Source organism: Hemicordylus capensis, chromosome 9, assembly GCF_027244095.1.
Source record: "Hemicordylus capensis ecotype Gifberg chromosome 9, rHemCap1.1.pri, whole genome shotgun sequence".
In the NCBI taxonomy this organism is placed as follows: Eukaryota; Metazoa; Chordata; class Lepidosauria; order Squamata; family Cordylidae; genus Hemicordylus; species Hemicordylus capensis.
The window spans coordinates 2,416,708-2,443,748 of NC_069665.1; the positions used below are offsets into that span (position 1 = coordinate 2,416,708).

A 27,041-nucleotide genomic window follows, 5' to 3' on the forward strand; every position below is an offset into this window, starting at 1 on the left:
GAGTGTGCATCCGCCCTGAAGGTGTGGAGAGCCGAGTTCGAATCCTGCTTCAGCCACGGAACTCACCAGGACACTCTGGACCAGTCACCCATCTCTCAGCCTATTCTGCCTCACTCACAGGGTTGTTGTGGGGAGGAACAGAACCATGGACACTGCTCTGGACTCCTGGGAAGGACGAGCAGGATATCAATGTCAATCAATAAATGAAGGCAATGGGCAAGGTCCAACGAGAAGGCCAGATCAAGCCCAGCTTACACTCTCTCTGCACAATTCCTGCCCGGAAGTGACAAGCTGACCCGGAATCAGAGCAAAGGAGAAAGGAAGAGGTGAGCCCAGGCAGACTGCCCATTCTGAAGCGATTCCTGGAGATTCCCCACCATGGGACATTCTAGTATAATATTTTTCACCACATCAAGCCATTAAAATCTCCAGGGTTGCGTTCCACAGTCACCAAATTATTGATGCTGATTCCGGCTCCATCCTGGAGCGTTGGCAACCCCAGCACCCAGTAAGAAGCATAAGATTTAGCTGGGGAGAGTAACTGGCCCTATCCACCCCCAGCACAGCACCTCCAGTGACGAATGAATGAATAAGAGAGGGATGGAAGAAAGGATTCCCAAGCCTAAAACTAAGCACCTTTTTAAACACTGTGTTCAAACCCACTGCCTAATGCAGGAGCTCTCAAGAAGGCATCCCCAGATTTTGTGACGCTACAACTCCCTAGCTGCACTGGTTGGCCACAGGACATGGGGGTGATGGGTGTTGTAGTCCAACATCATTTGGGGCACCAGGGTGGAAACCCCTGCACAAGTGTCTTTCAGATTGAACAAAACACACAGGAATGACTGGATTAATTAATAGAGGAGGATTGTGGGGTAATGGAGAATAGTAATGGAGGGGTGGAATTGGGAAGAGCAGAGGATTAGTTTCTAATTTGCAGGATGGGGCCATCGCTCAGCTTCCTAGGTTCCTATTTCTGGAGAAAGGTCCCAGGTTTCATTCCTGGAAGCATCTCCAGGTAGGACAGGGAAGGTTTCCTACCTTGAAACCTTGGAAAGCTGCTACCATTCAGTGTAGATCAGGGATTCTCAACGTTGGGTCTCCAGATGTTATTGGACTTCAACTCCCATAATCCCCAGCCCCAGTGGCCTTTGGTTGGGGATTATGGGAGTTGAAGTCCAATAACATCTGGGGACCCAACGCTGAGAATCCCTGGTGTAGATGACACTGAGTTAGATGGACCAGTGGTAGCTAGCTTCCGATGTTCCTATGAGATCCGGGGTTTCCAACATTGCATTCCCAGATGTTGTTGGACTACAATACCCATCACCCTCAGCCAGAATAGCTTCAGCCAAGGTTGAGAACCCCCAGATTAGATGAGGAATTGGAATGTCTGACCGGGCCGGATGTTTCTCGACTTCACTCTCACTAACCCATTAACAGGTGACTGAAAAGTCCTTGCCAGTGAACTGTGCAGGAGCAGGATTTCACCCCATTTTCTCTTCCGCACCCCGCTACCTTTGACTTGCCACCACCAAGAATATCTGCCGCAAAACAAACTAGACTCTGTCTTCAGGTTTTCATCTTCTAGCGTAAGCAGAAGTGCAGAAACCATCTGTCTTTATTCACACATTTTTATGATGAATTAAAATGGATCATGAATGACCCCAGGTATGAATTGTTTTTGAAATACCAACTGCAGTTGTACAAGGGGGTGCGGGTGGGGAAACCCTATAAATGTGCAGACTTGACACAGGGGCGTAGCAAGTTTGGAGGGGGCCCCAGGACAAAAGGTAAAGATGGGCCCCGTCCCCATCTTCTTCTTCAGAGAGGGCGGAGGGAGGGAGCAGTGGCTCGGCTGCCGGGGTGGGGCGGGAGGGGGGGGGCCTCCCTGATGGTCCCAGGGACATTTTTCACCTCCTGTTCCCTGTTAGTCACGCCCCTGACTCCACATAAATATCGATCAATCAATCTTGATTATGATCATAGACCAGTACAAAGTATAAGGCGATTTACAAGTATGGTTAGAGGCGTGGAAATGCTTGACTAACAAGCAGAAGGTTGCCGGTTCGAATCCCCGCTGGTACTATATCGGACAGCAGCCATCTAGGAAGATGCTGAAAGGCATCATCTCAGACTGCGTGGGAGGAGGCAATGGTCAACCCCTCCTGTATTCTACCAAAGTGATAGAACTGCAACAGCAGATACTAGGTGATGAAGCGATAAAACTGTAGAAGTATAAACATCATAAAAGCTATTATATTAATAAAACAGTCAATGCATAGTCACAAAGCTGTTAGGCTGGTGGAGCACATGTCTTTCATGAGGCTGAATATTACATGGTCACTAAATATTGATCTGTATCCCAAAGAAAGACTTGTGTTCTCTTCACTCTGCTGGGAAATAAGGTGGTGAAGAGCTCTTCATTCTTGTCCTCTACAATTACAATCCATTTAGCCACATGGTTTCCCCTGCCTCATTGAACTTTCGTGTGTTTAGACACCCTGGAATTTAGGGGAGCCCCCGGATTTTGGTTCCTCCACCCGGCTGCTAAATTCCACCCGGATTGACGTGGATTTCAAATGTGCTGCCCGGATTGCCTGGATTTTACTCTGGATCCAATCACATGGGAGGGTAGAGAAGGCGGGTATACAAATCTGTCCAATCAATCAATCAATAATGCAAATTAGTTGTCTGTAATCTGCATAATCTGCAAATCAGGCCACCCGGATTTGGGAAGCTTGAATATAGTAACCCTAAGTGGTACAGTCCTTCAGTTCCACACTGCCAAGATCAGAAGGGAATCAACAAAGGAAGCAGCGCAGGCAAAAGTGGGGTATTTTCTGGCTAAAGTGACTACGGCAGTCAACGACTTCGGTTTGAGAGAGTCAGCTAGGTCACATGATCCCCACCTGTGTAGGTGGAGCACCCAGCCAAGGTAAGAGAGCCAGGTGCACTCCCGAACCAGGGTTGTGTGAACTCCAAAAGCTAGGTAGGAGAAGAGGGGAGTGGTCAGATGGGAAGTGAGAAATGGGTCAGATGGATGCACCTATCCAGATTCTCTCACCAGCATTTGGAACCTTGGAAAGATGCTGCCAGTCAGCGTAGATGATACTCAATGAGATGGATCAGTGGTCTGACTCAGTACAAGACAGCTTCCGATGTCCCTATCAGATTGGGGTCATTTGGGGTGGATGATAACATCATTATACAGTTAGATCTACCTGTAGAATCTCTTGGGCGCAAGTGGCTTCATGAGTGTTTGACCCACCTAACAGCAATCCAGTTGGTGGGGACTAGAGACAGGGTCTTCTCAGTTGTCTTCTCACTTGTGGCCCCTCAGTTTGGAATGCCCTCCTGGAAGAGCTTTGCCATGCTGACTCCCTCAGTGTTTTAAAAAACACAACCACAATAACATATCTTTTAAAAGATGCTTTTTAATGTCTTTTCTGCTGCTTATAATCTGGTAGGTCCTTTAATTTTTTTTAGTTTTTAGCTGTTTATTAATAACTTTTAATGTGAAACTTTAAAAATTTGTCATTTTAAATGTGGTTTTAGCTTGGTCTTTTAACTTCTTCAATTTTATTAATCTTTTACTTTAGATTATATCTATTTTACTAACCTGAGCCACCCCAAGCAGAAGTGTACTGGAGGGGTGGGGCACTAATATAATTGATTGATTGACTGATTGATGCCAAAGAGGAAACCTGAGAGCATGGCTGGACTTCCATTCAACCCCCAAAGAGACTTCCAGTGGCCAAACAGACTTGAAATGGACTCTGCGGAACTTGGGTCTGGTCTCCCCTTCTGAACGTCTAAGTGAAGAAGATGGATGGTTTGATGGATGGTTTGATATCGGTAGAGAGCCTGTGTGAAGATGGCCATGACATCATCTTGCATCATCACGACCTGCTTCTGACATTCTTCTGGCCCCCACCCCACCAGCTGCAGGTTGCCATAGGGACCGCGATAAACAATGACGCATCATCGGGCTTCAGTTGCCCACTCCCTAACTGACTTTCCAGCGGTTAAAGAGTACTGACAGCAGGCTCTTCTCATTGGAGAGATTGCCTGGTCTGCTCTCACCAGAGAGATCATCTTCTTGTCGTCGTCGTTGTTTTAGTTGTCCAGTGGACTTCTTTAGACATTGAAAGTCATCATGGCAGGTAGGAAATGGTGCCATCCAGGAGGAAAAAGAAAGGGAAGGTTGTGAGTTGGTGTCGATTCCTGGAGACCACAAAGCCATGTGGTTTTCTTGGTAGAATAAAGGAGGGACCAGGTGGCAATTCATTTGGATGGATTGTGCCCTGTGTCTGCTCTTGGGTGACATTTCCCTTGCTTTCCTTTATCTGACTTTATACCACGCCTTCCCTTTCCACTTTGTTCTACCTTCTGTCCAAAGAGGTTATCCCCTTTCCCCAGCCTTTTTAGATAGTTCATTCTTATCTGGAATCATCAATGGCCCCTTCCAAAGTCTTACAGGCACGAGACAAGGAAGTCATCAGAATCCTAATGAAGGGGAATGTAATAGGGGTGTGTTTGAACTAGTGTCCAGGACTGTGCAGAGTATCCAAAAGAATCGACTCCTGCTTGGGAGAGGCTTTCCATAGGCAGAATGGGTGCAAAGGGGTTCTTTCACTGGTTCTGGTTAATTTCCTCCCCAGTTCCTCCCAGGGCTGCCCCTTCAGCTCAGGCTAACTGCCTCTCACTCTGGAATCCGATTCGAACCACAACATTCTCTGGCCTCCTGGAACCAAGAGTGCTCAGAGAGGAGCAGATTTGGCCGTGCTCTGCATCCCTCAGGTCCCAGGCAAAGTTCTTAGCATCTTCGGTTAAAGCAGGCCTGCTCAGCTATGGCTCCCCAGCTGTTTTTGGACTACAACTCCCATAATCCCCAGCCAGCCACAGCGGCCAACAGCCAGGGATGATGGGAGCTGTAGTCCTACATCTACAGGAGGGTCAATGTTGAGCAGTTGGGGGAACCCCAGAACCTTGGAGAGCGACTCTTTGCTGTTGCAGACCATAGCAGGGTAGAGACAAGTGCCCTGACTGTGGCAGCTGCATGCACATCAGCCATCTAATCTGGCCTGCTCAAACTCAATGAGATGCAGGAGCCCCTCTGGAAGTCCTCGGGGACTAAGAGGCGGAGCGGGGCATGAGTGCCGCTAGTTCTCCACATTAGGGTTGTTGGGCTTCCTCACCTGAAGAGTGGTACAATACTCGGGCATCCCAGCAGGGAGGTGGGTGCCTCCTTCCAAGTGACTGAAGCCATGGGTTCAGAGGGAGGCCTCGGGGCAATTGGGTAGTTGCCTCTTCCCTTCCCACCAGCAAGGCGTCGGTTGGGCCTCCTTTGCAGGGCTGTTGTAGGAATGACAGAAATCAAGGTGCCCCCTTCCTTTTTCTTAAAGATGAGTCGACTGAAAAGAGGCCGTCTGCTGGCTCCGCCTGTACGAGCGCGAGCTGGGCCGGGGAAGGAGGCGGTTCGCCCAGCAGCTTCCTCGAGACACCGACGGCGACCATTGGTTCCACCTCCATGTGGTCCTCGGTCTCTGACCTCTCCCTTCAGTCCATCGAAGGGAGGGACAGCAGGGACCACAGAGACCCAGCAGAGGGAGATCTGCGGAAGCCGCAGCGGGAGCACCAGTGGCCTGGCTCACCGGCGGCATCCCTCTACCATCTCCCCGGACCCTTCTTTGGGCCGCTGGCCCCCAGCCGTCCCACTGCGGGCCCCATGGCCCAATTGTCTGGCCATACATCCATTGGCCAGCTGCGACCTCCAGAGCCGGAAGAGTTCCCACCATTCTTGCATAGGGTGAGGGAGGCTCCTGGCTACAGACATGCCACGCTTGCCCCCATCCCTCCTGCGGAGACAACATCTCTGGCCCAGCTTGCCCCCATCCCTCCTGCTGCAAGAAGATCTCTGGCCCAGCCGGCCAGGGCGGACCCGGCGCGCAAGAGGAATCTGGTCCTGCTGGCACACCGGCTGCAATCCGAAGGCAGCAGCACCACCCCTGCCGCTGGGGGGTTCCGCCCAGCCCCACCGGATCAGCCCAGGAGCGGCAAGCCGACGGACATTCGCCGTGCGTCCAGAGGTGAGTGCTGATGCTGGGAAAGGGGCGTCCTCCCGCCTAGGGCTCCCTGTGTCCTTCCCATGGGTCTGGCGCAATCCTTCTCCTGAGGCCATGGTCTTCGAAATATATTCCCAGGGTTTTTGGAAATGTGCAAGAGCTGATCACTGGATGACTCAGTGTCTGCCCTGATGTGCAATGTTTGAAAGCTGTCTTCGGATGAGAATTCCTGCTGCCCTCACCCCTTAGCCCACCCATCCGTGACTGCTTGAGCCCCCTAAGGAGTCAGCCCTGCCACCTTCCCTCGCCCTCCCTCAGGGGAAATCCACCACCTCCCCTTACCACACGGCAGGGCTGGCTCTGGATCAGATCCTGACCCATCCCCTGGTCATCCTCCGTCCTTCTCTTTCAGTCTTGATTCCTGCCACTGAGCAGACACTGGACATCCAAATCAAGGAGCCTGCAACTCAGAAGGCAGAAGGCTTCAGCACCGGTGCTGCACGAAGAATGAAGATCCCAGAGTTGGGATCACACAGAGGTGGGTGTGCACCATTGTGGGGGAAGGACAGTCCCGTGACTGGCCCCACCAGCCCTGCGAGAACCTTGTGCTAAGAGAGTTGAAGAGTGGAGGTCTGATGTGGGTTGGGGGGAATGCCACTCCCTCAGCATCTGTGCCTTGGGATGGGGAAAAGCTGCCCAGATCCCAGAGCCCAGATCCGGCCTTTGGGACCCCATTCCTTTGCAACTCTTCTCCATCGAAATGTTTTCATGAGTAGAACTTGCCTGGAAGTTACAGACTTGCTCCGTCTTTTCCCAAACAACTGACTTCTCTTCTTCCTTTCTAGCAGGGACCCAGGAGCGCCACCCACCATCTCCTCCCCAGCTGAAGGGTCGAGGACCGGCCAAGGGAGGAACAGCCCCGCAGTTGCTTCCGGAATTCCTCTTCCCGCCTCCTCCTCCAGAGCCAACCAAAGTGCTCGCAAAGGGAACGGCTTCCCACCTGGTAGCCCCAGGAGACAAGAACACCCAATGCGCCAAGCCAAGGCTGCAGCTCTTTGACTTTTTGCCGCCCATCTCCTCTGCGACCAAAAAGCCCAAGGACCACACATATGGGGAGTTGGTGGGCAGGAAACTCCCTGCAGAGAACATTGGAAAGAGGGCAAGGGCAGCAGGGGCAGAGAGCGTGCCAGCACCCAAGGTTCCACGGGGAAGCCCAAAGGCTGAGGGGGAGGCGAGATCTGGAGAGACGGCCAAAGCACCCCTGGACCAGAAGGAAGGGAGAACCGTGCAGAAGATCCCCACTTGCCATCTGGAGCTGGCCGTCCAACCCCATCAGCCGATGAAACCTGCAGGTAGCATGCCAGGCCAGAAGCTGTTGAAAATGCCTCAGGTCCTGCCAGGAAGGGGGAAAGCACGGCTGCTACCACCTGAAGCCGAAGCAGGGAACACCAAGAGGCAGAAAGTGGGGGCAGAGTCCAGTGGATCCGCCCAGGCTGTGCCCCCGACTCCGAGGAGCAGCCTGGCCAGAATGATGCGGGACTCCGTGCAGGTGTTCCATGCCCTGGGCCCCCCAGCAAAATCCAAGAGTGCAGAGGGACATCCCGGGCAGAGCGTGCCCCAAAAGACACCAGCGATGTCCATGGGAAGGCCACCATCGGGAAGCACAGCCGAGCCACCACCAAGGCCTTTGGCAGCCCTGCCAAGCAGACCAGCGGGGAAGGCACCGCCCAGCTCCATGGCCAGGCCAGCAGCCATGCCGATGGCCAACCTCCCCCCTAGCTCCCTGGCCCACCCACAATCAACGCCAGTGTGGAGGCCGCCGGGATCCCGTCCCTTCATGCTCCGTCCCTCCTCCCTGGCGCAGCCAAATAGCTTGCGGATGCACGGTCTTGCTGGGAGGACCTTTGGCCAGCCCCCGCCGGTCCCGCAACCACAGCCACAGCCTTGGGGTCCCACACCAACCCACCGACCCGTCCTCCCTGCCCACCAAGCCTCCACGGAGCATCCGGTCCTTCCACCTGGTCCCCAGCGCACGACAGCAGAGCAGGAGTTTAAGGGGGACACGTTCATCCCTTGGAGGACGCCCCCAGCCCACCTGGAAGTCTCCCGGCCCATGACGGAGGAGCAACGGCCCGTCCGGGAGCTGATGCGGCGGCGGGCTCAAAGAGCGAGGGAAGAGGCGGCTCAGTGGACATCAGCCGGCCGGAGGCAGTATTTCGTGGAGCGGGAGGAGGAAATGAACATCTCCCTTCAGTATGGCTACCCCTGGCGCCACTGAGAGGCAAGTCTCGTCTCTCGCTGGGTGTCCTCCTAAGCAGCAGGACTGGAGACGGCCTGCTGGGGAGAACTCTGACGGGCCCGTCTTCACCCTGTATATTACAGCTTCCCCCCTCCCATATGATCGCAAGTTATATAACTTCATTTTTAAAATCGGTAAATCTTAACATTTTACGTGTTGTCTTCTGGTGTTGATAATTTTAAAATGATGTTGTTTTAACAGTACTGTACAGATTGGGTTGAGGTATAGAGGTTAAGGCTAGAGTTCTGCATCTTCATTGATCAGAATATTTCTTTCTTTTGTATTTTGCGTAGGTCCTTTTGCGAAGAGCCAGACAAGCTGCCCCCAAGAAAGAGAAGCAAGCCACACGGGATGCCCCTCCCCTTGGCCTCCTGCGGAGGGGAGGGAGTTTGTCCCAGCCACGCTCCGCAGGAGGCCCCAAAGGCACCTGATTGGCCCGTTCACTTTGGGGGCCGGGGCTTGGGCCCTTGCTGGATACCCCCGCCCCAGCTCTTCAGTTCGGGCTGAGCATCCGTGGAGGAAGGAGCTCTTCCATAGACCTTTTTCTTGGCCTGAACCGGAGCGGGCGGGGGGCGGGGTGTGCCCGAGGATCGGAAGAGTGGTATATTTGGGTGGGTAGCATCGACCTGCCGAGCGGCGGCTTCCCCGGACATCGGCGGTCATTTTAGCGGCCTGAGGGGGCATCGGCCTGCGGCTGGAGTGCGGCGGCATCGGCCCTGGGGCGGCATCTTCGGGGCTTGGGGCCCTTGGTTTGTCCGGGTTGGACCTTCCTGGCCTGGGGCGTATTGGGCAGCCTAACTGGGCGGGACTGGTGGTTGCTCTGATTGGTGGCACTTATTTGGGGCCCTGCCGCTCCCTGCGGTTGGGTGGGGGTGTTGGTTGGCCTTGGGGTTACTGGCATTTTTCGTGACCTTCTTCTCTTCCGTTGGCTTCTTTGGGGGGTCGGAGTGGGGGTCTCTCAGGAGGGCAGTGAGTGGCTCTCTGGGCGCTCTTCTCTCCACGCTCGTCGTGTTCTTTTGCCGGTGGGGTTTTCTGGGTTGTTTTTGGTGGCATTGGGGGTTGGTTATTCGGGGCCCCTGCAATTCGCCCACATGCCTAGGAAAGCCAAGGAGAAAACCGGTGGTCAGCCTATCAGGGGGCCAAGCGGCCTGCACCTCCAGCTTCTTCCTCTGATGAGGATGATGAGGAGATGGTTCTAATTAGCGGCCTGATCAACAGAATAGAAGCTCTGGAGAAGGCCAAGGCTTCCATTCTGTTGGAAGCAAGGGGGCTGGCCCGTCTGGAGCGCCGAAGGAAGTTCCTCGACGCACGCGTGGTGCTGCTGGAACACAGATATGAAAATCTCTCTCTGACAGGTTAGGAGCTCTTGAAAAGGGCGAGGGCCCGCCCGGCCCAGCGCTGCCTGCAGAGCCGGCTGATCCTCTGTTGCCAGTGCTTGGCGTTCCCGTTCCTGCGATGCCTTCTCCTGCGGATCCAGGATCCCCGCTGCCATCGGATCCCCCCCTGTGGATCCATCTTTGCCTCCGCCCCCAGGTGAGCCTATTGCACTGACACCGCCCTCTGGACCCTGGCCGATGCCTGCTATGGGTGGATGGGGACCTGCCCCATTTGGGGCACCTTACACACAGCCTTGGGGCATGGGTCCTCCGTTGGGTTTTCTGGTGATCACTGCAGGGTTCCAAGGGGCGGCAGAGCAGGTGTGGCTGGGTAACAGGCCGGCTTTGGCTCTGTAACTTCGCCGACAGCAATCTCAGGTTCAGGGGGGACCTCTGGGTTTTACCCCATGGGAATTTTGCCTTCCTCCCAGCACGCCCCTTATAGTGCTATGGGGCTGCCCTTGGGTGACCATCTGCTCCCGGCTGTGTTGTTCATCTGGCGGCCACCAGCGACCCTTCGATTTGTCCGGTAGCTGCCTTGTGGCGTTACCTGGATCTCAGGCCCTTTCCGGAGGGCTGCCTTTTTGTGCACGAGGACAAGGCACCCCTCACCCAGTATCAGTTCCTGGCAGTTATCCAAAGGGCCTTGATCTTGGCCGGGGTTCCCTTGGAGGGACTTACACTGCACTCCTTTCGGATTGGGGCTGCCACCACGGCTGCTCGCTTGTCGTTCAAAGGAGAGGGCGATGGAAGTCCTCGGGGGTGCGGCGCTACGTGCGCTGAATGGAAGTTGGCGGTGCCCGCTCTGACCTTTTGTTTTCTTGGCAGGTGCTGGCGGAGCGGCGGCTCCTGTTCGGTTCCTGGTTTGCGGCCATTTGTCGGTCTTTGGAGCCTTCAAGAGGGCCAGCTCATAACTTTGAGTGCCATTGGGGCACCCAGCTGGGTTTTGGAAAGCGGGCTTCAGTTTCTTGGTTGGGTAGGAGGGGCATGTTATGGAGCCAGTTGCTCCCTGCCATTTGGGATGATTGAGCTAGGTTCCCTGGGCCTGATGTCATTGTGGTTCACTTGGGGGGAAACGATTTGGGCAGGCGGGCTGGTCTCTCTCTTATTATTACTATTTCCCCGCCCCAGCTCTTCCGTTTGGGCCAAGCATCCCCCTCCCTCCCTTCCCTGGAGCAGAGCGGGTCTAGTGACTGGTCGCCCTTCTGGGGCCGAGTAGGAATTTTTGGCTCTCAACGCATTGGCCACTGTTGGGAGTTTTTTTTGCCTACTCCGTTCTGCGTTGGGGGTTTGAGTTAGAATTAGGCTGGTCACACGGTTATTATGGGTCTTATGGGTTATTATGGGTTATTATTGTTATTGGTGAATAAAGTTGTGGCCCTTTTCACCCAAACTATGTCTCTGTGTCTTTGGGGGGCTGGGGACAAGCCACGTTGCTCTGCAGCTGCCAGGGTCCTGGCCTCTGGATGGAGCTCACCTTTTCAGTTCATTGGTTAGCACCAGTTAGCACTCGTCCCTAAGGATGAGGCCATCAGTGATTAACTAGCCAACTAATTGGATTGGCTTCTAAACAAAGTTCTTGATACATTTGTGGTAGTCTTTTTCTTATTCTTAAATTAAATTGACCAGAGAAAAACTGTATTTAATTACAGATTACTTTACTCCATTGCTTTCCTTTATCTCCACACCCACCCACCCCCCGCCTCAGTTTGCCTTGAAGCAATCATTCAATACTTTTTGGTAGAGAATATGCTGGACACCCACACGATATAGAAGCCAGAGAGATTCAGGTTAAATTTGATGCTCAGAATTGACAGGGTTGCCACTTTTCCGTTATCATACCTTTTCCTTTGGACTTTACTTAGAAAGGACGTTTGGTCGGATCAGATAACTATGATGATAAGATGGTATTTTATTCGTGGATAATAAGTATATAGTAAGTTTGGAGATGCAGACTATTCTTTTGATTTTATACTATTCTTATTTTCTTTCCCCTTACTTTTTACTCTTTGCATTCTGAAAACCAATCCAATCTATTTTACAAAAAAGAGAGAGAAAGAAACTGTCATGCCCTGGATGGGGGGTTCTCCCCTATTGGGGGAAGAGGTGGAGAGTTCAGGGGATGATGAGCCAGGGTGGGGGGGTCCCTACAACCCAGACCTCCGGTGAACAGGCTCTGCCAGGACCCCCACAGCAGGACAACCAGAGCCATAAGCCCCCACCAAGACCCAAGGATACAGCCTTTCCTTCACTCTCGGACTCGGGCGATTTCCCAGAGGATTAGTCAGCCCCATTTGAAGTCCCCAGCCCCACCAGAACTAGACCTGAGAAAACTGGGCAAGGTCCCTTCAAGCAACTGAGGCCAATCCACTCTATCTGGGCAGCACTCAGAAGCGCTCCCTTTATGTTGCTATAACCAGCTCTTCTAGGACCATGTTTGGGGCTAGCCAAGGTCCTGAAGCTTCTGCCCTCGGAGCTGTCCAATAGATGTGTCCTTCCTGAATCCCTGCCATGCTGGAGACATGGAGAGAAATTCCCTCCAGAGATGCCAATGGATTGGGGCCTGAGGGGACATTTGTACCAATAAGCCAGGAGAGGGTTTGGGCCAGTGGGGTAAAAAGGGGGGCCAGGGAGATCGCGGAGGTTGCTGCGGTGGGTGAGAGCGCAGAAGGGAGAAGCTCAAACCCACCCAGTGGAGAAGCCAGGAGAGCTTGAGCAGAGGCAGAGAAGAGGCTGATATCACTCGAAGAGGGTCAAGCAGCCAAGAGAGGAGCTGGGGAAGCGATTCTCCTGGGCTGGGTCCCAGGAGGGGCTACCAGATGCACATTGTCTGTATCTGCTCATGCAACCATCAATAGCAAATGAAATACATCTACATCACCCATTTAGTCTACTTATTGGATGTCAATCAGGTGCTTTCTTTTTGGTCCCACTCATTTTTGTCTGTCTGCTTGTTCCATCCTCACACTGACTTCACCAAGCTACTGGGTTTTATCAAATGATTTTGAGCTTCTGTCCCTGAGTGGATAGATGGTGGCCGTAGCAGATGACGTTGAGAAAGATTGGTGTGGAGGTGGGGTGTGTGGAGAGGAAGATTGGGAGAGGGAGAGGTTGGGATCCTGGTGGAAGGAGCCCACACTTCTCATTACCCCCAGCAACAGCTGTGGAAACAGATACCATTTCCCAAACCTAATGCTCAGAGTGAACTAAGCTTGCATCCTGTGGCAGGGAGTTCCATACGGTGGGTGCTGTCGCAGAAAAAGTGGTGCTGTCTCACGTGGCCCTCTCAAGCGAATCTCAGAAAGCAAAGGAGCATGTCAAAGGGTCTCCTCTGAGGAGCGTCATGGGCAAGGAGCCTCATCTGGGGGGAGGGGGCAGCATTCCTTAAAGCGCCTTGTCACCAAACTGGTTTTATTTTATTTCATTCTGTTTTATTTTATGTTTTGCATTTATTCACTGGTTCCAGGTGAACCTCCCAAAGCGGTTTACAAAAATCTTAGCTACAGAACAATATATCAAGCCACAGGTTCACATCTTTAAGGCTGGTATTCCCTGCCCCACTGCCTCCTTAGGGAACACTGAAAACCCTGATATCCGGGGCTAATTGGCACATTGCACGGCCAGCCATTCATCTCTCCTTGTTCTCCACAGTGCTGAATGAGGATGTGACACTTCCCTGGGGGAAAGGATGGGTTAGACAGGGATCAGGGAACCTGGGTCCCCAGATGTTACACAGGAACATAGGGAGCTGCCATAGATTGAGTCCGACTCTTGGTCCATCTGGTTCAGTGTGGGCTACCCAGATTGGCAAGGGCTTCTCTAAGCTTGCAGGCAGGAATCTCTCTCAGCCCTATCTTGGAGATGCTGCCAGGGAGAGAAGCTTTTTTGGGACTACAGCTCCCATCACCCCTAGCCACAATGGCCAAAGTTCCCAAGTTTAGGACGCCCTGAGTTAAAGCATGAAGAGCTGGCCCGCTTTGAAAGAATCATTGTTCAAAGGCACTTCCAGGACTACGAAACACACAACCAACATTCAACATGCAAGCATTTAAAACGGAGCCTAACTGACAAACCTCTCCTTGCAGCTCGCATGTGTCCTAACCGGTGGATTTGCTAAGAGATCCTTGAAATTCTCTCCTGGTTTCAAGGTCCCAAGGAAGGAGACAATGGGGAGGATTCCTTAGCATTTCTCGGCAGAGTGGTTGGTCTGCATCTCTCCCTGGAGCGTGCATCCCCCTGAAGGTGTTGCAGTGCTGAATCCATGCACACCCCACCCCTTGGGACGCCTAAAAGAGAAGGAGCCCAGCAACGAGGGGCTGCTCTTTATTTATTATTTTCATTTTTATTCCACTTGTTTGCATTTCTAGCCCGCCCTATACCCAAAGGTCTCGGAGTGGGTTACAATAAAACCAAAATAAAACGTCATTAAAATTCACATCATGAATTTAAAAATACAGTAAAAAAAAAACAAAAACCAGTGCCTGGGAGGGGAAGAACCACCACATCTCTAGTCAAGGGAAAGGCCAGGCTAATGACAATTCAAAACAGCAGCCATCACATGATAGACAATTACAAAACTTTAAAAGCCGCTGTGAACAAGTCGATTAAAAAAACTCGCCTTCTTCTAAGAAAGATGGATGACGCCCTCGCTTATTGGGGAACCATATTTCCTACACCATTGAGAAGACTTCTCCCCGCTCACCACCCTCCTGATTTCACCTGGGGAGGCACCTGGAGACTTAAACTTGGTTCCTACAGGAGCCATTTAATGGAGGGCTTCAAAGGTGGAAACAATCAGCACCTGGAAGTGAGCCTGGAAAGGCCGTGACAGCCAGCTCTGACCTTTTATGATCAGAGTTATGGGACCACCCTTCGGGGAGCGTTAAGATGGGCAGTTTGGCTCTCCGTCGCCCCACTCCCTCCTCCACCCCCCCGAGCTCTGGTAGTTGAAAGCCAAGTCTTTTCTCTCCTTGAAGCCTTAACTTCAAATCTCCAAGGGCAGAGACAGGACTCAAGGTCCGGCAGTCTGCTCAGCCTCAGAGGCACTGCTGCTTTCCCTGTTTCATCTGTTCCCTCTAAAGAGAGAGAGGGTTGGACTTGGACCTGGGAGAGCCGAGTTCGAATCCTGCTTCAGCCATGGAATTCACCAGGAGACTCTGGACAGGTCACCTATCTCTCAGCGGATTCTACCTCACTCACGGCCTTGTTGTGGGGAGGAACAGAACCATGGACACTGCTCTGGACTCCTGGGAAGGACGAGCAGGATATCAATGTCAATCAACAAATGAAGGCAATGGGCAAGGTCCAACGAGAAGGCCAGATCAAGCCCAGCTTACACTCTCTCTGCACAATTCCTGTTCGGAAGTGACAAGCTGACCAGGTATCAGAGCAAAGGAGAAAGGAAGAGGTGCGTCCATGCAGACTGCCCATTCTGAAGCGATTCCTGGAGATTCCCCACCATGGGACATTCTTGTCCAATATTTTTCACCACATCAAGCCATTAAAACCTCCAAGGTTGCGTTCCACAGTCACCGAATCATTGATGCTGATTCCGGCTCCATCCTGGAGCGTTGGCAACCCCAGCACCCAGCAAGGAGCATAAGATTTAGCTGGGGGAGAGTAACTGGCCCTATCCACCCCCAGCACAGCACCTCCAGTGACTCTTGCTGGTGTCTATCTTGTGTGTGTGTGTGTGTTTTATTATTGTGATCCATTTGGGGACAGGGATCCATCCTGTTGATTTATTATTTCTCTGTGTAAACCGCTCTGAGCCATTTTTGGAAGGGCGGTGTAGAAATCGAATGAATGAATGAATGAATAAGAGAGGGATGGAAGAAAGGATTCCCAAGCATAAAACTAAGCACCTTTTTAAACACTGCATTGAAACCCACTGCCTAATGCAGGAGCTCTCAAGAAGGCATCCTCAGGTTTTGTGACGCTACAACTCCCTAGCTGCACTGGTTGGCCACAGCACATGGGGGTGATGGGTGTTGTAGTCCAACGACATTTGGGGCACCAGGTTGGAAACCCCTGCACAAGTGTCTTTCAGATTGAACAACACACACAGGAATGACTGGATTAATTAATAGAGGAGGATTGTGGGGTAATGGAGAATAGTAATGGAGGGGTGGAATTGGGAAGAGCAGAGGATTAGTTTCTAATTTGCAGGATGGGGCCATCGCTCAGCTTCCTAGGTTCCTATTTCTGGAGAAAGGTCCCAGGTTTCATTCCTGGAAGGATCTCCAGGTAGGACAGGGAAGGTTTCCTGCCTTGAAACCTTGGAAAGCTGCTGCTATTCAGTGTGTAGATGATACTGAATTAGATGGACCAGTGGTAGCTAGCTTCCGATGTTCCTATCAGATCAGGGGTTTCCAACCTTGCACTCCCAGATGTTGTTGGACTACAATACCCATCACCCTCAACCAGAATAGCTTCAGCCAAGGTTGAGAACCCCCAGATTAGATGAGGAATTGGAACGTCTGACCGGGCCGGATGTTTCTCGACTTCACTCTCACTAACCCATTAACAGGTGACTGAAAAGTCCTTGCCAGTGAACTGTGCAGGAGCAGGATTTCACCCCATTTTCTCTTCCGCACCCCGCTACCTTTGACTTGCCACCACCAAGAATATCTGCCGCAAAACAAACTAGACTCTGTCTTCAGGTTTTCATCTTCTAGCGTAAGCAGAAGTGCAGAAACCATCTGTCTTTATTCACACATTTTTATGATGAATTAAAATGGATCATGAATGACCCCAGGTATGAATTGTTTTTGAAATACCAACTGCAGTTGTACAAGGGGGTGCGGGTGGGGAAACCCTATAAATGTGCAGACTTGACACAGGGGCGTAGCAAGTTTGGAGGGGGCCCCAGGACAAAAGGTAAAGATGGGCTCCCTCCCCATCTTCTTCTTCAGAGAGGGGGGAGGGAGGGAGCAGTGGCTCGGCTGCCGGGGTGGGGTGGGGCGGGGGGGGCCTCCCTGATGGTCCCAGGGACATTTTTCACCTCCTGTTCCCTGTTAGTCACGCCCCTGACTCCACATAAATATCAATCAATCAATCAATCAATCTTGATTATGATCATAGACCAGTACAAAGTATAAGGCGATTTACAAGTATGGTTAGAGGCGTGGCATAGCGGGGAAACGCTTGACTAACAAGCAGAAGGTTGCCGGTTCGAATCCCCGCTGGTACTATATCGGACAGCAGCCATCTAGGAAGATGCTGAAAGGCATCATCTCAGACTGCGTGGGAGGAGGCAATGGTCAACCCCTCCTGTATTCTACCAAAGTGATAGAACTGCAACAGCAGATACTAGGTGATGAAGCGATAAAACTGTAGAAGTATAAACATCATAAAAGCTATTATATTAATAAAACAGTCAATGCATAGTCACAAAGCTGTTAGGCTGGTGGAGCACATGTCTTTCATGAGGCTGAATATTACATGGTCACTAAATATTGATCTGTATCCCAAAGAAAGACTTGTGTTCTCTTCACTCTGCTGGGAAATAAGGTGGTGAAGAGCTCTTCATTCTTGTCCTCTACAATTACAATCCATTTAGCCACATGGTTTCCCCTGCCTCATTGAACTTTCGTGTGTTTAGACACCCTGGAATTTAGGGGAGCCCCCGGATTTTGGTTCCTCCACCCGGCTGCTAAATTCCACCCGGATTGACGTGGATTTCAAATGTGCTGCCCGGATTGCCTGGATTTTACTCTGGATCCAATCACATGGGAGGGTAGAGAAGGCGGGTATACAAATCTGTCCAATCAATCAATCAATAACGCAAATTAGTTGTCTGTAATCTGCATAATCTGCAAATCAGGCCACCCGGATTTGGGAAGCTTGAATATAGTAACCCTAAGTGGTACAGTCCTTCAGTTCCACACTGCCAAGATCAGAAGGGAATCAACAAAGGAAGCAGCGCAGGCAAAAGTGGGGTATTTTCTGGCTAAAGTGACTACGGCAGTCAACGACTTCGGTTTGAGAGAGTCAGCTAGGTCACATGATCCCCACCTGTGTAGGTGGAGCACCCAGCCAAGGTAAGAGAGCCAGGTGCACTCCCGAACCAGGGTTGTGTGAACTCCAAAAGCTAGGTAGGAGAAGAGGGGAGTGGTCAGATGGGAAGTGAGAAATGGGTCAGATGGATGCACCTATCCAGATTCTCTCACCAGCATTTGGAACCTTGGAAAGATGCTGCCAGTCAGCGTAGATGATACTCAATGAGATGGATCAGTGGTCTGACTCAGTACAAGACAGCTTCCGATGTCCCTATCAGATTGGGGTCATTTGGGGTGGATGATAACATCATTATACAGTTAGATCTACCTGTAGAATCTCTTGGGCGCAAGTGGCTTCATGAGTGTTTGACCCACCTAACAGCAATCCAGTTGGTGGGGACTAGAGACAGGGTCTTCTCAGTTGTCTTCTCACTTGTGGCCCCTCAGTTTGGAATGCCCTCCTGGAAGAGCTTTGCCATGCTGACTCCCTCAGTGTTTTAAAAAACACAACCACAATAACATATCTTTTAAAAGATGCTTTTTAATGTCTTTTCTGCTGCTTATAATCTGGTAGGTCCTTTAATTTTTTTTAGTTTTTAGCTGTTTATTAATAACTTTTAATGTGAAACTTTAAAAATTTGTCATTTTAAATGTGGTTTTAGCTTGGTCTTTTAACTTCTTCAATTTTATTAATCTTTTACTTTAGATTATATCTATTTTACTAACCTGAGCCACCCCAAGCAGAAGTGTACTGGAGGGGTGGGGCACTAATATAATTGATTGATTGACTGATTGATGCCAAAGAGGAAACCTGAGAGCATGGCTGGACTTCCATTCAACCCCCAAAGAGACTTCCAGTGGCCAAACAGACTTGAAATGGACTCTGCGGAACTTGGGTCTGGTCTCCCCTTCTGAACGTCTAAGTGAAGAAGATGGATGGTTTGATGGATGGTTTGATATCGGTAGAGAGCCTGTGTGAAGATGGCCATGACATCATCTTGCATCATCACGACCTGCTTCTGACATTCTTCTGGCCCCCACCCCACCAGCTGCAGGTTGCCATAGGGACCGCGATAAACAATGACGCATCATCGGGCTTCAGTTGCCCACTCCCTAACTGACTTTCCAGCGGTTAAAGAGTACTGACAGCAGGCTCTTCTCATTGGAGAGATTGCCTGGTCTGCTCTCACCAGAGAGATCATCTTCTTGTCGTCGTCGTTGTTTTAGTTGTCCAGTGGACTTCTTTAGACATTGAAAGTCATCATGGCAGGTAGGAAATGGTGCCATCCAGGAGGAAAAAGAAAGGGAAGGTTGTGAGTTGGTGTCGATTCCTGGAGACCACAAAGCCATGTGGTTTTCTTGGTAGAATAAAGGAGGGACCAGGTGGCAATTCATTTGGATGGATTGTGCCCTGTGTCTGCTCTTGGGTGACATTTCCCTTGCTTTCCTTTATCTGACTTTATACCACGCCTTCCCTTTCCACTTTGTTCTACCTTCTGTCCAAAGAGGTTATCCCCTTTCCCCAGCCTTTTTAGATAGTTCATTCTTATCTGGAATCATCAATGGCCCCTTCCAAAGTCTTACAGGCACGAGACAAGGAAGTCATCAGAATCCTAATGAAGGGGAATGTAATAGGGGTGTGTTTGAACTAGTGTCCAGGACTGTGCAGAGTATCCAAAAGAATCGACTCCTGCTTGGGAGAGGCTTTCCATAGGCAGAATGGGTGCAAAGGGGTTCTTTCACTGGTTCTGGTTAATTTCCTCCCCAGTTCCTCCCAGGGCTGCCCCTTCAGCTCAGGCTAACTGCCTCTCACTCTGGAATCCGATTCGAACCACAACATTCTCTGGCCTCCTGGAACCAAGAGTGCTCAGAGAGGAGCAGATTTGGCCGTGCTCTGCATCCCTCAGGTCCCAGGCAAAGTTCTTAGCATCTTCGGTTAAAGCAGGCCTGCTCAGCTATGGCTCCCCAGCTGTTTTTGGACTACAACTCCCATAATCCCCAGCCAGCCACAGCGGCCAACAGCCAGGGATGATGGGAGCTGTAGTCCTACATCTACAGGAGGGTCAATGTTGAGCAGTTGGGGGAACCCCAGAACCTTGGAGAGCGACTCTTTGCTGTTGCAGACCATAGCAGGGTAGAGACAAGTGCCCTGACTGTGGCAGCTGCATGCACATCAGCCATCTAATCTGGCCTGCTCAAACTCAATGAGATGCAGGAGCCCCTCTGGAAGTCCTCGGGGACTAAGAGGCGGAGCGGGGCATGAGTGCCGCTAGTTCTCCACATCAGGGTTGTTGGGCTTCCTCACCTGAAGAGTGGTACAATACTCGGGCATCCCAGCAGGGAGGTGGGTGCCTCCTTCCAAGTGACTGAAGCCATGGGTTCAGAGGGAGGCCTCGGGGCAATTGGGTAGTTGCCTCTTCCCTTCCCACCAGCAAGGCGTCGGTTGGGCCTCCTTTGCAGGGCTGTTGTAGGAATGACAGAAATCAAGGTGCCCCCTTCCTTTTTCTTACAGATGAGTCGACTGAAAAGAGGCCGTCTGCTGGCTCTGCCTGTACGAGCGCGAGCTGGGCCGGGGAAGGAGGCGGTTCGCCCAGCAGCTTCCTTGAGACACCGACGCCGACCATTGGTTCCACCTCCATGTGGTCCTCGGTCTCTGACCTCTCCCTTCAGTCCATCGAAGGGAGGGACAGCAGGGACCACAGAGACCCAGCAGAGGGAGATCTGCGGAAGCCGCAGCGGGAGCACCAGTGGCCTGGCTCACCGGCGGCATCCCTCTACCATCTCCCCGGACCCTTCTTTGGGCCGCTGGCCCCCAGCCGTCCCACTGCGGGCCCCATGGCCCAATTGTCTGGCCATACATCCATTGGCCAGCTGCGACCTCCAGAGCCGGAAGAGTTCCCACCATTCTTGCATAGGGTGAGGGAGGCTCCTGGCTACAGACATGCCACGCTTGCCCCCATCCCTCCTGCGGAGACAACATCTCTGGCCCAGCTTGCCCCCATCCCTCCTGCTGCAAGAAGATCTCTGGCCCAGCCGGCCAGGGCGGACCCGGCGCGCAAGAGGAATCTGGTCCTGCTGGCACACCGGCTGCAATCCGAAGGCAGCAGCACCACCCCTGCCGCTGGGGGGTTCCGCCCAGCCCCACCGGATCAGCCCAGGAGCGGCAAGCCGACGGACATTCGCCGTGCGTCCAGAGGTGAGTGCTGATGCTGGGAAAGGGGCGTCCTCCCGCCTAGGGCTCCCTGTGTCCTTCCCATGGGTCTGGCGCAATCCTTCTCCTGAGGCCATGGTCTTCGAAATATATTCCCAGGGTTTTTGGAAATGTGCAAGAGCTGATCACTGGATGACTCAGTGTCTGCCCTGATGTGCAATGTTTGAAAGCTGTCTTCGGATGAGAATTCCTGCTGCCCTCACCCCTTAGCCCATCCATCCGTGACTGCTTGAGCCCCCTAAGGAGTCAGCCCTGCCACCTTCCCTCGCCCTCCCTCGGGACTGAAATCCACCACCTCCCCTTACCACACGGCAAGGCTGGCTCTGGATCAGATCCTGACCCATCCCCTGGTCATCCTCCGTCCTTCTCTTTCAGTCTTGATTCCTGCCACTGAGCAGACACTGGACATCCAAATCAAGGAGCCTGCAACTCAGAAGGCAGAAGGCTTCAGCACCGGTGCTGCCCCAAGAATGAAGATCCCAGAGTTGGGACCACACAGAGGTGGGTGTGCAGCATTGTGGGGGAAGGACAGTCCCGTGACTGGCCCCACCAGCCCTGCGAGAACCTTGTGCTAAGAGAGTTGAAGAGTGGAGGTCTGATGTGGGTTGGGGGGAATGCCACTCCCTCAGCATCTGTGCCTTGGGATGGGGAAAAGCTGCCCAGATCCCAGAGCCCAGATCCGGCCTTTGGGACCCCATTCCTTTGCAACTCTTCTCCATCGAAATGTTTTCATGAGTAGAACTTTCCTGGAAGTTACAGACTTGCTCCGTCTTTTCCCAAACAACTGACTTCTCTTCTTCCTTTCTAGCAGGGACCCAGGAGCGCCACCCACCATCTCCTCCCCAGCTGAAGGGTCGAGGACCGGCCAAGGGAGGAACAGCCCCGCAGTTGCTTCCGGAATTCCTCTTCCCGCCTCCTCCTCCACAGCCAACCAAAGTGCTCGCAAAGGGAACGGCTTCCCACCTGGTAGCCCCAGGAGACAAGAACACCCAATGTGCCAAGCCAAGGCTGCAGCTCTTTGACTTTTTGCCGCCCATCTCCTCTGCGACCAAAAAGGCCAAGGACCGCACATATGGGGAGTTGGTGGGCAGGAAACTCCCTGCAGAGAACATTGGAAAGAGGGCAAGGGCAGCAGGGGCAGAGAGCGTGCCAGCACCCAAGTTTCCACGGGGAAGCCCAAAGGCTGAGCGGGAGGCGAGATCTGGAGAGACGGCCAAAGCACCCCTGGACCAGAAGGAAGGGAGAACCGTGCAGAAGATCCCCACTTGCCATCTGGAGCTGGCCGCCCAACCCCATCAGCCGATGAAACCTGCAGGAAGCATGCCAGGCCAGAAGCTGTTGAAAATGCCTCAGGTCCTGCCAGGAAGGGGGAAAGCACGGCTGCTACCACCTGAAGCCGAAGCTGGGGACACCAAGAGGCAGAAAGTGGGGGCAGAGTCCAGTGGATCCGCCCAGGCTGTGCCCCCGACTCCGAGGAGCAGCCTGGCCAGAATGATGCGGGACTCCGTGCAGGTGTTCCATGCCCTGGGCCCCCCGGCAAAATCCAAGAGTGCAGAGGGACATCCCGGGCAGAGCGTGCCCCCAAAGACACCAGCAATGTCCATGGGAAGGCCACCATCGGGAAGCACAGCCGAGCCACCACCAAGGCCTTTGGCAGCCCTGCCAAGCAGACCAGCAGGGAAGGCACCGCCCAGCTCCATGGCCAGGCCAGCAGCCATGCCGATGGCCAACCTCCCCCCTAGCTCCCTGGCCCACCCACAATCCACGCCAGTGTGGAGGCCGCCGGGATCCCGTCCCTTCATGCTCCGGCCCTCCTCCCTGGCGCAGGCAAATACCTTGCGGATGCACGGTCTTGCTGGGAGGACCTTTGGCCAGCTCCCGCCGGCCCCGCAACCACAGCCACAGCCTTGGGGTCCCACACCAACCCACCGACCCGTCCTCCCTGCCCACCAAGCCTCCACGGAGCATCCGGTCCTTCCACCTGGTCCCCAGCACACGACAGCAGAGCAGGAGTTTAAGGGGGACACGTTCATCCCTTGGAGGACGCCCCCGGCCCACCTGGAAGTCTCCCGGCCCATGACGGAGGAGCAACGGCCCGTCCGGGAGCTGATGCGGCGGCGGGCTCAAAGAGCGAGGGAAGAGGCGGCTCAGTGGACATCAGCCGGCCGGAGGCAGTATTTCGTGGAGCGGGAGGAGGAAATGAACATCTCCCTTCAGTATGGCTACCCCTGGCGCCACTGAGAGGCAAGTCTCGTCTCTCGCTGGGTGTCCTCCTAAGCAGCAGGACTGGAGACGGCCTGCTGGGGAGAACTCTGACGGGCCCGTCTTCACCCTGTATATTACAGCTTCCCCCCTCCCATATGATCGCAAGTTATATCACTTCATTTTTAAAATCGGTAAATCTTAACATTTTACGGGTTGTCTTCTGGTGTTGATAATTTAAAAATGATGTTGTTTTAACATTAGTAAAGATTGGGTTGAGGTAGAGAGGTTAAGGCTAGAGTTCTGCATCTTCATTGATCAGAATATTTCTTTCTTTTGTATTTTGCTTAGGTCCTTTTGCGAAGAGCCAGACAAGCTGCCCCCAAGAAAGAGAAGCAAGCCACACGGGATGCCCCTCCCCTTGGCCTCCTGCGGAGGGGAGGGAGTTTGTCCCAGCCACGCTCCGCAGGAGGCCCCAAAGGCACCTGATTGTCCCGTTCAGTTTGGGGGCCGGGGCTTGGGCGCTTGCTGGATTCCCCCCCCCCCCCCAGCTCTTCAGTTCGGGCTGAGCATCCGTGGAGGAAGGAGCTCTTCCATAGACCTTTTTCTTGGCCTTTCCATAGACCTTTTTCTGAACCGGAGCGGGCGGGGGGCGGGGTGTGCCCGAGGATCGGAAGAGTGGTATATTTTGGTGGGTAGCATCGACCTGCCGAGTGGCGGCTTCCCCGGACATCGGCGGTCATTTTAGCGGCCTGAGGGGGCATCGGCCTGCGGCTGGAGTGCGGCGGCATCGGCCCCGGGGCGGCATCTTCGGGGCTTGGGGCCCTTGGTTTGTCCGGGTTGGACCTTCCTGGCCTGGGGCGTATTGGGCAGCCTAACTGGGCGGGACTGGTGGTTGCTCTGATTGGTGGCACCTATTTGGGGCCCTGCCGCTCCCTGCGTTTGGGTGGGGGTGTTGGTTGGCCTTGGGGTTACTGGCATTTTTCGTGACCTTCTTCTCTTCCGTTGGCTTCTTTGGGGGGTCGGAGTGGGGGTCTCTCAGGAGGGCAGCGAGTGGCTCTCTGGGCGCTCTTCTCTCCACGCCCGTCGTGTTCTTTTGCCGGTGGGGTTTTCGGGGTTGTTTTTGGTGGCATTGGGGGTTGGTTATTCGGGGCCCCTGCAATTCGCCCACATGCCTAGGAAAGCCAAGGAGAAAACCGGTGGTCAGCCTATCAGGGGGCCAAGCGGCCTGCACCTCCAGCTTCTTCCTCTGATGAGGATATGGTTCTAATTAGGGGCCTGATCAACAGAATGGAAGCTCTGGAGAAGGCCATGGCTTCCTTTCTGTTGGAAGCAAGGGGGCTGGCCCGTCTGGAGCGCCGAAGGAAGTTCCTCGACGCACGCGTGGTGCTGCTGGAACACAGATATGAAAATCTCTCTCTGACAGGTTAGGAGCTCTTGAAAAGGGCGAGGGCCCGCCCGGCGCACTGCTGCCTGCAGAGCCGGCTGATCCTGTGTTGCCAGTGCTTGGCGTTCCCGTTCCTGCGATGCCTTCTCCTGCGGATCCAGGATCCCCGCTGCCATCGGATCCCCCCCTGTGGATCCATCTTTTCCTCCGCCCCCAGGTGAGCCTATTGCACTGACACCGCCCTCTGGACCCTGGCCGATGCCTGCTATGGGTGGATGGGGACCTGCCCCATTTGGGGCACCTTACACACAGCCTTGGGGCATGGGTCCTCCGTTGGGTTTTCTGGTGATCACTGCAGGGCTCCAAGGGGCGGCAGAGCAGGTGTGGCTGGGTAACAGGCCGGCTTTGGCCCCTGTAACTTCGCCGACAGCAATCTCAGGTTCAGGGGGGACCTCTGGGTTTTACCCCATGGGAATTTTGCCTTCCTCCCAGCACGCCCCTTATAGTGCTATGGGGCTGCCCTTGGGTGACCATCTGCTCCCGGCTGTGTTGTTCGTCTGGCGGCCACCAGCGACCCTTCGATTTGTCCGGTAGCTGCCTTGTGGCGTTACCTGGATCTCAGGCCCTTTCCGGAGGGCTGCCTTTTTGTGCACGAGGACAAGGCACCCCTCACCCAGTATCAGTTCCTGGCAGTTATCCAAAGGGCCTTGATCTTGGCCGGGGTTCCCTTGGAGGGACTTACACTGCACTCCTTTCGGATTGGGGCTGCCACCACGGCTGCTCGCTTGTCGTTCAAAGGAGAGGGCGATGGAAGTCCTCGGGGGTGCGGCGCTACGTGCGCTGAATGGAAGTTGGCGGTGCCCGCTCTGACCTTTTGTTTTCTTGGCAGGTGCTGGCGGAGCGGCGGCTCCTGTTCGGTTCCTGGTTTGCGGCCATTTGTCGGTCTTTGGAGCCTTCAAGAGGGCCAGCTCATAACTTTGAGTGCCATTGGGGCACCCAGCTGGGTTTTGGAAAGCGGGCTTCAGTTTCTTGGTTGGGTAGGAGGGGCATGTTATGGAGCCAGTTGCTCCCTGCCATTTGGGATGATTGAGCTAGGTTCCCTGGGCCTGATGTCATTGTGGTTCACTTGGGGGGAAACGATTTGGGCAGGCGGGCTGGTCTCTCTCTTATTATTACTATTTCCCCGCCCCAGCTCTTCCGTTTGGGCCAAGCATCCCCCTCCCTCCCTTCCCTGGAGCAGAGCGGGTCTAGTGACTGGTCGCCCTTCTGGGGCCGAGTAGGAATTTTTGGCTCTCAACGCATTGGCCACTGTTGGGAGTTTTTTTTGCCTACTCCGTTCTGCGTTGGGGGTTTGAGTTAGAATTAGGCTGGTCACACGGTTATTATGGGTCTTATGGGTTATTATGGGTTATTATTGTTATTGGTGAATAAAGTTGTGGCCCTTTTCACCCAAACTATGTCTCTGTGTCTTTGGGGGGCTGGGGACAAGCCACGTTGCTCTGCAGCTGCCAGGGTCCTGGCCTCTGGATGGAGCTCACCTTTTCAGTTCATTGGTTAGCACCAGTTAGCACTCGTCCCTAAGGATGAGGCCATCAGTGATTAACTAGCCAACTAATTGGATTGGCTTCTAAACAAAGTTCTTGATACATTTGTGGTAGTCTTTTTCTTATTCTTAAATTAAATTGACCAGAGAAAAACTGTATTTAATTACAGATTACTTTACTCCATTGCTTTCCTTTATCTCCACACCCACCCACCCCCCGCCTCAGTTTGCCTTGAAGCAATCATTCAATACTTTTTGGTAGAGAATATGCTGGACACCCACACGATATAGAAGCCAGAGAGATTCAGGTTAAATTTGATGCTCAGAATTGACAGGGTTGCCACTTTTCCGTTATCATACCTTTTCCTTTGGACTTTACTTAGAAAGGACGTTTGGTCGGATCAGATAACTATGATGATAAGATGGTATTTTATTCGTGGATAATAAGTATATAGTAAGTTTGGAGATGCAGACTATTCTTTTGATTTTATACTATTCTTATTTTCTTTCCCCTTACTTTTTACTCTTTGCATTCTGAAAACCAATCCAATCTATTTTACAAAAAAGAGAGAGAAAGAAACTGTCATGCCCTGGATGGGGGGTTCTCCCCTATTGGGGGAAGAGGTGGAGAGTTCAGGGGATGATGAGCCAGGGTGGGGGGGTCCCTACAACCCAGACCTCCAGTGAACAGGCTCTGCCAGGACCCCCACAGCAGGACAACCAGAGCCATAAGCCCCCACCAAGACCCAAGGATACAGCCTTTCCTTCACTCTCGGACTCGGGCGATTTCCCAGAGGATTAGTCAGCCCCATTTGAAGTCCCCAGCCCCACCAGAACTAGACCTGAGAAAACTGGGCAAGGTCCCTTCAAGCAACTGAGGCCAATCCACTCTATCTGGGCAGCACTCAGAAGCGCTCCCTTTATGTTGCTATAACCAGCTCTTCTAGGACCATGT

At 53.0% G+C, this 27,041-nt stretch overlaps 3 protein-coding genes across 6 annotated transcripts in view; 2 read left to right on the forward strand and 1 right to left on the reverse strand.

Annotated features, from left to right (window-relative positions):
• CHST8 (carbohydrate sulfotransferase 8) overlaps window positions 1–27,041 on the reverse strand; it is a 337,093-nt gene that overhangs the window by 164,049 nt on the left and 146,003 nt on the right. The gene's annotated exons all lie outside the window — the stretch shown is intronic.
• On the forward strand, window positions 3,702–11,139 carry LOC128334187 (nascent polypeptide-associated complex subunit alpha, muscle-specific form-like). Of its 2 annotated transcripts, none has more exons than XM_053270552.1 (6): window positions 3,702–4,166; window positions 5,409–6,092; window positions 6,481–6,606; window positions 6,914–8,349; window positions 8,661–9,900; window positions 10,572–11,139. In XM_053270552.1, exons 1-4 carry the CDS (start codon window positions 4,160–4,162, stop codon window positions 8,344–8,346), a joined length of 2,250 nt encoding a protein of 749 aa, XP_053126527.1. In that variant the 5' UTR covers window positions 3,702–4,159; the 3' UTR covers window positions 8,347–8,349; window positions 8,661–9,900; window positions 10,572–11,139. The 2 variants fall into 2 exon arrangements, with proteins under 2 accessions (XP_053126527.1, XP_053126528.1); XM_053270553.1 differs by having other exon boundaries at window positions 6,917–8,349.
• LOC128334188 (WAS/WASL-interacting protein family member 3-like) lies at window positions 18,548–26,000 on the forward strand. Of its 2 annotated transcripts, none has more exons than XM_053270554.1 (6): window positions 18,548–19,013; window positions 20,256–20,939; window positions 21,330–21,455; window positions 21,763–23,198; window positions 23,508–24,760; window positions 25,433–26,000. In XM_053270554.1, the coding sequence occupies exons 1-4, from the start codon at window positions 19,007–19,009 to the stop codon at window positions 23,193–23,195; spliced, it is 2,250 nt and encodes a 749-aa protein (XP_053126529.1). In that variant the 5' UTR covers window positions 18,548–19,006; the 3' UTR covers window positions 23,196–23,198; window positions 23,508–24,760; window positions 25,433–26,000. The 2 variants fall into 2 exon arrangements, with proteins under 2 accessions (XP_053126529.1, XP_053126531.1); XM_053270556.1 differs by having other exon boundaries at window positions 21,766–23,198.

Excerpts from the sequence above, each read along its gene's own strand:
- LOC128334187 (XM_053270552.1), top strand. Across the intron at positions 6,093-6,480 it reads CATTCGCCGTGCGTCCAGAG|TCTTGATTCCTGCCACTGAG; the intron begins GTGAGTGCTGAT and ends CTTCTCTTTCAG. Across the intron at positions 6,607-6,913 it reads AGAGTTGGGATCACACAGAG|CAGGGACCCAGGAGCGCCAC; the intron begins GTGGGTGTGCAC and ends CTTCCTTTCTAG.
- LOC128334188 (XM_053270554.1), top strand. Across the intron at positions 20,940-21,329 it reads CATTCGCCGTGCGTCCAGAG|TCTTGATTCCTGCCACTGAG; the intron begins GTGAGTGCTGAT and ends CTTCTCTTTCAG. Across the intron at positions 21,456-21,762 it reads AGAGTTGGGACCACACAGAG|CAGGGACCCAGGAGCGCCAC; the intron begins GTGGGTGTGCAG and ends CTTCCTTTCTAG.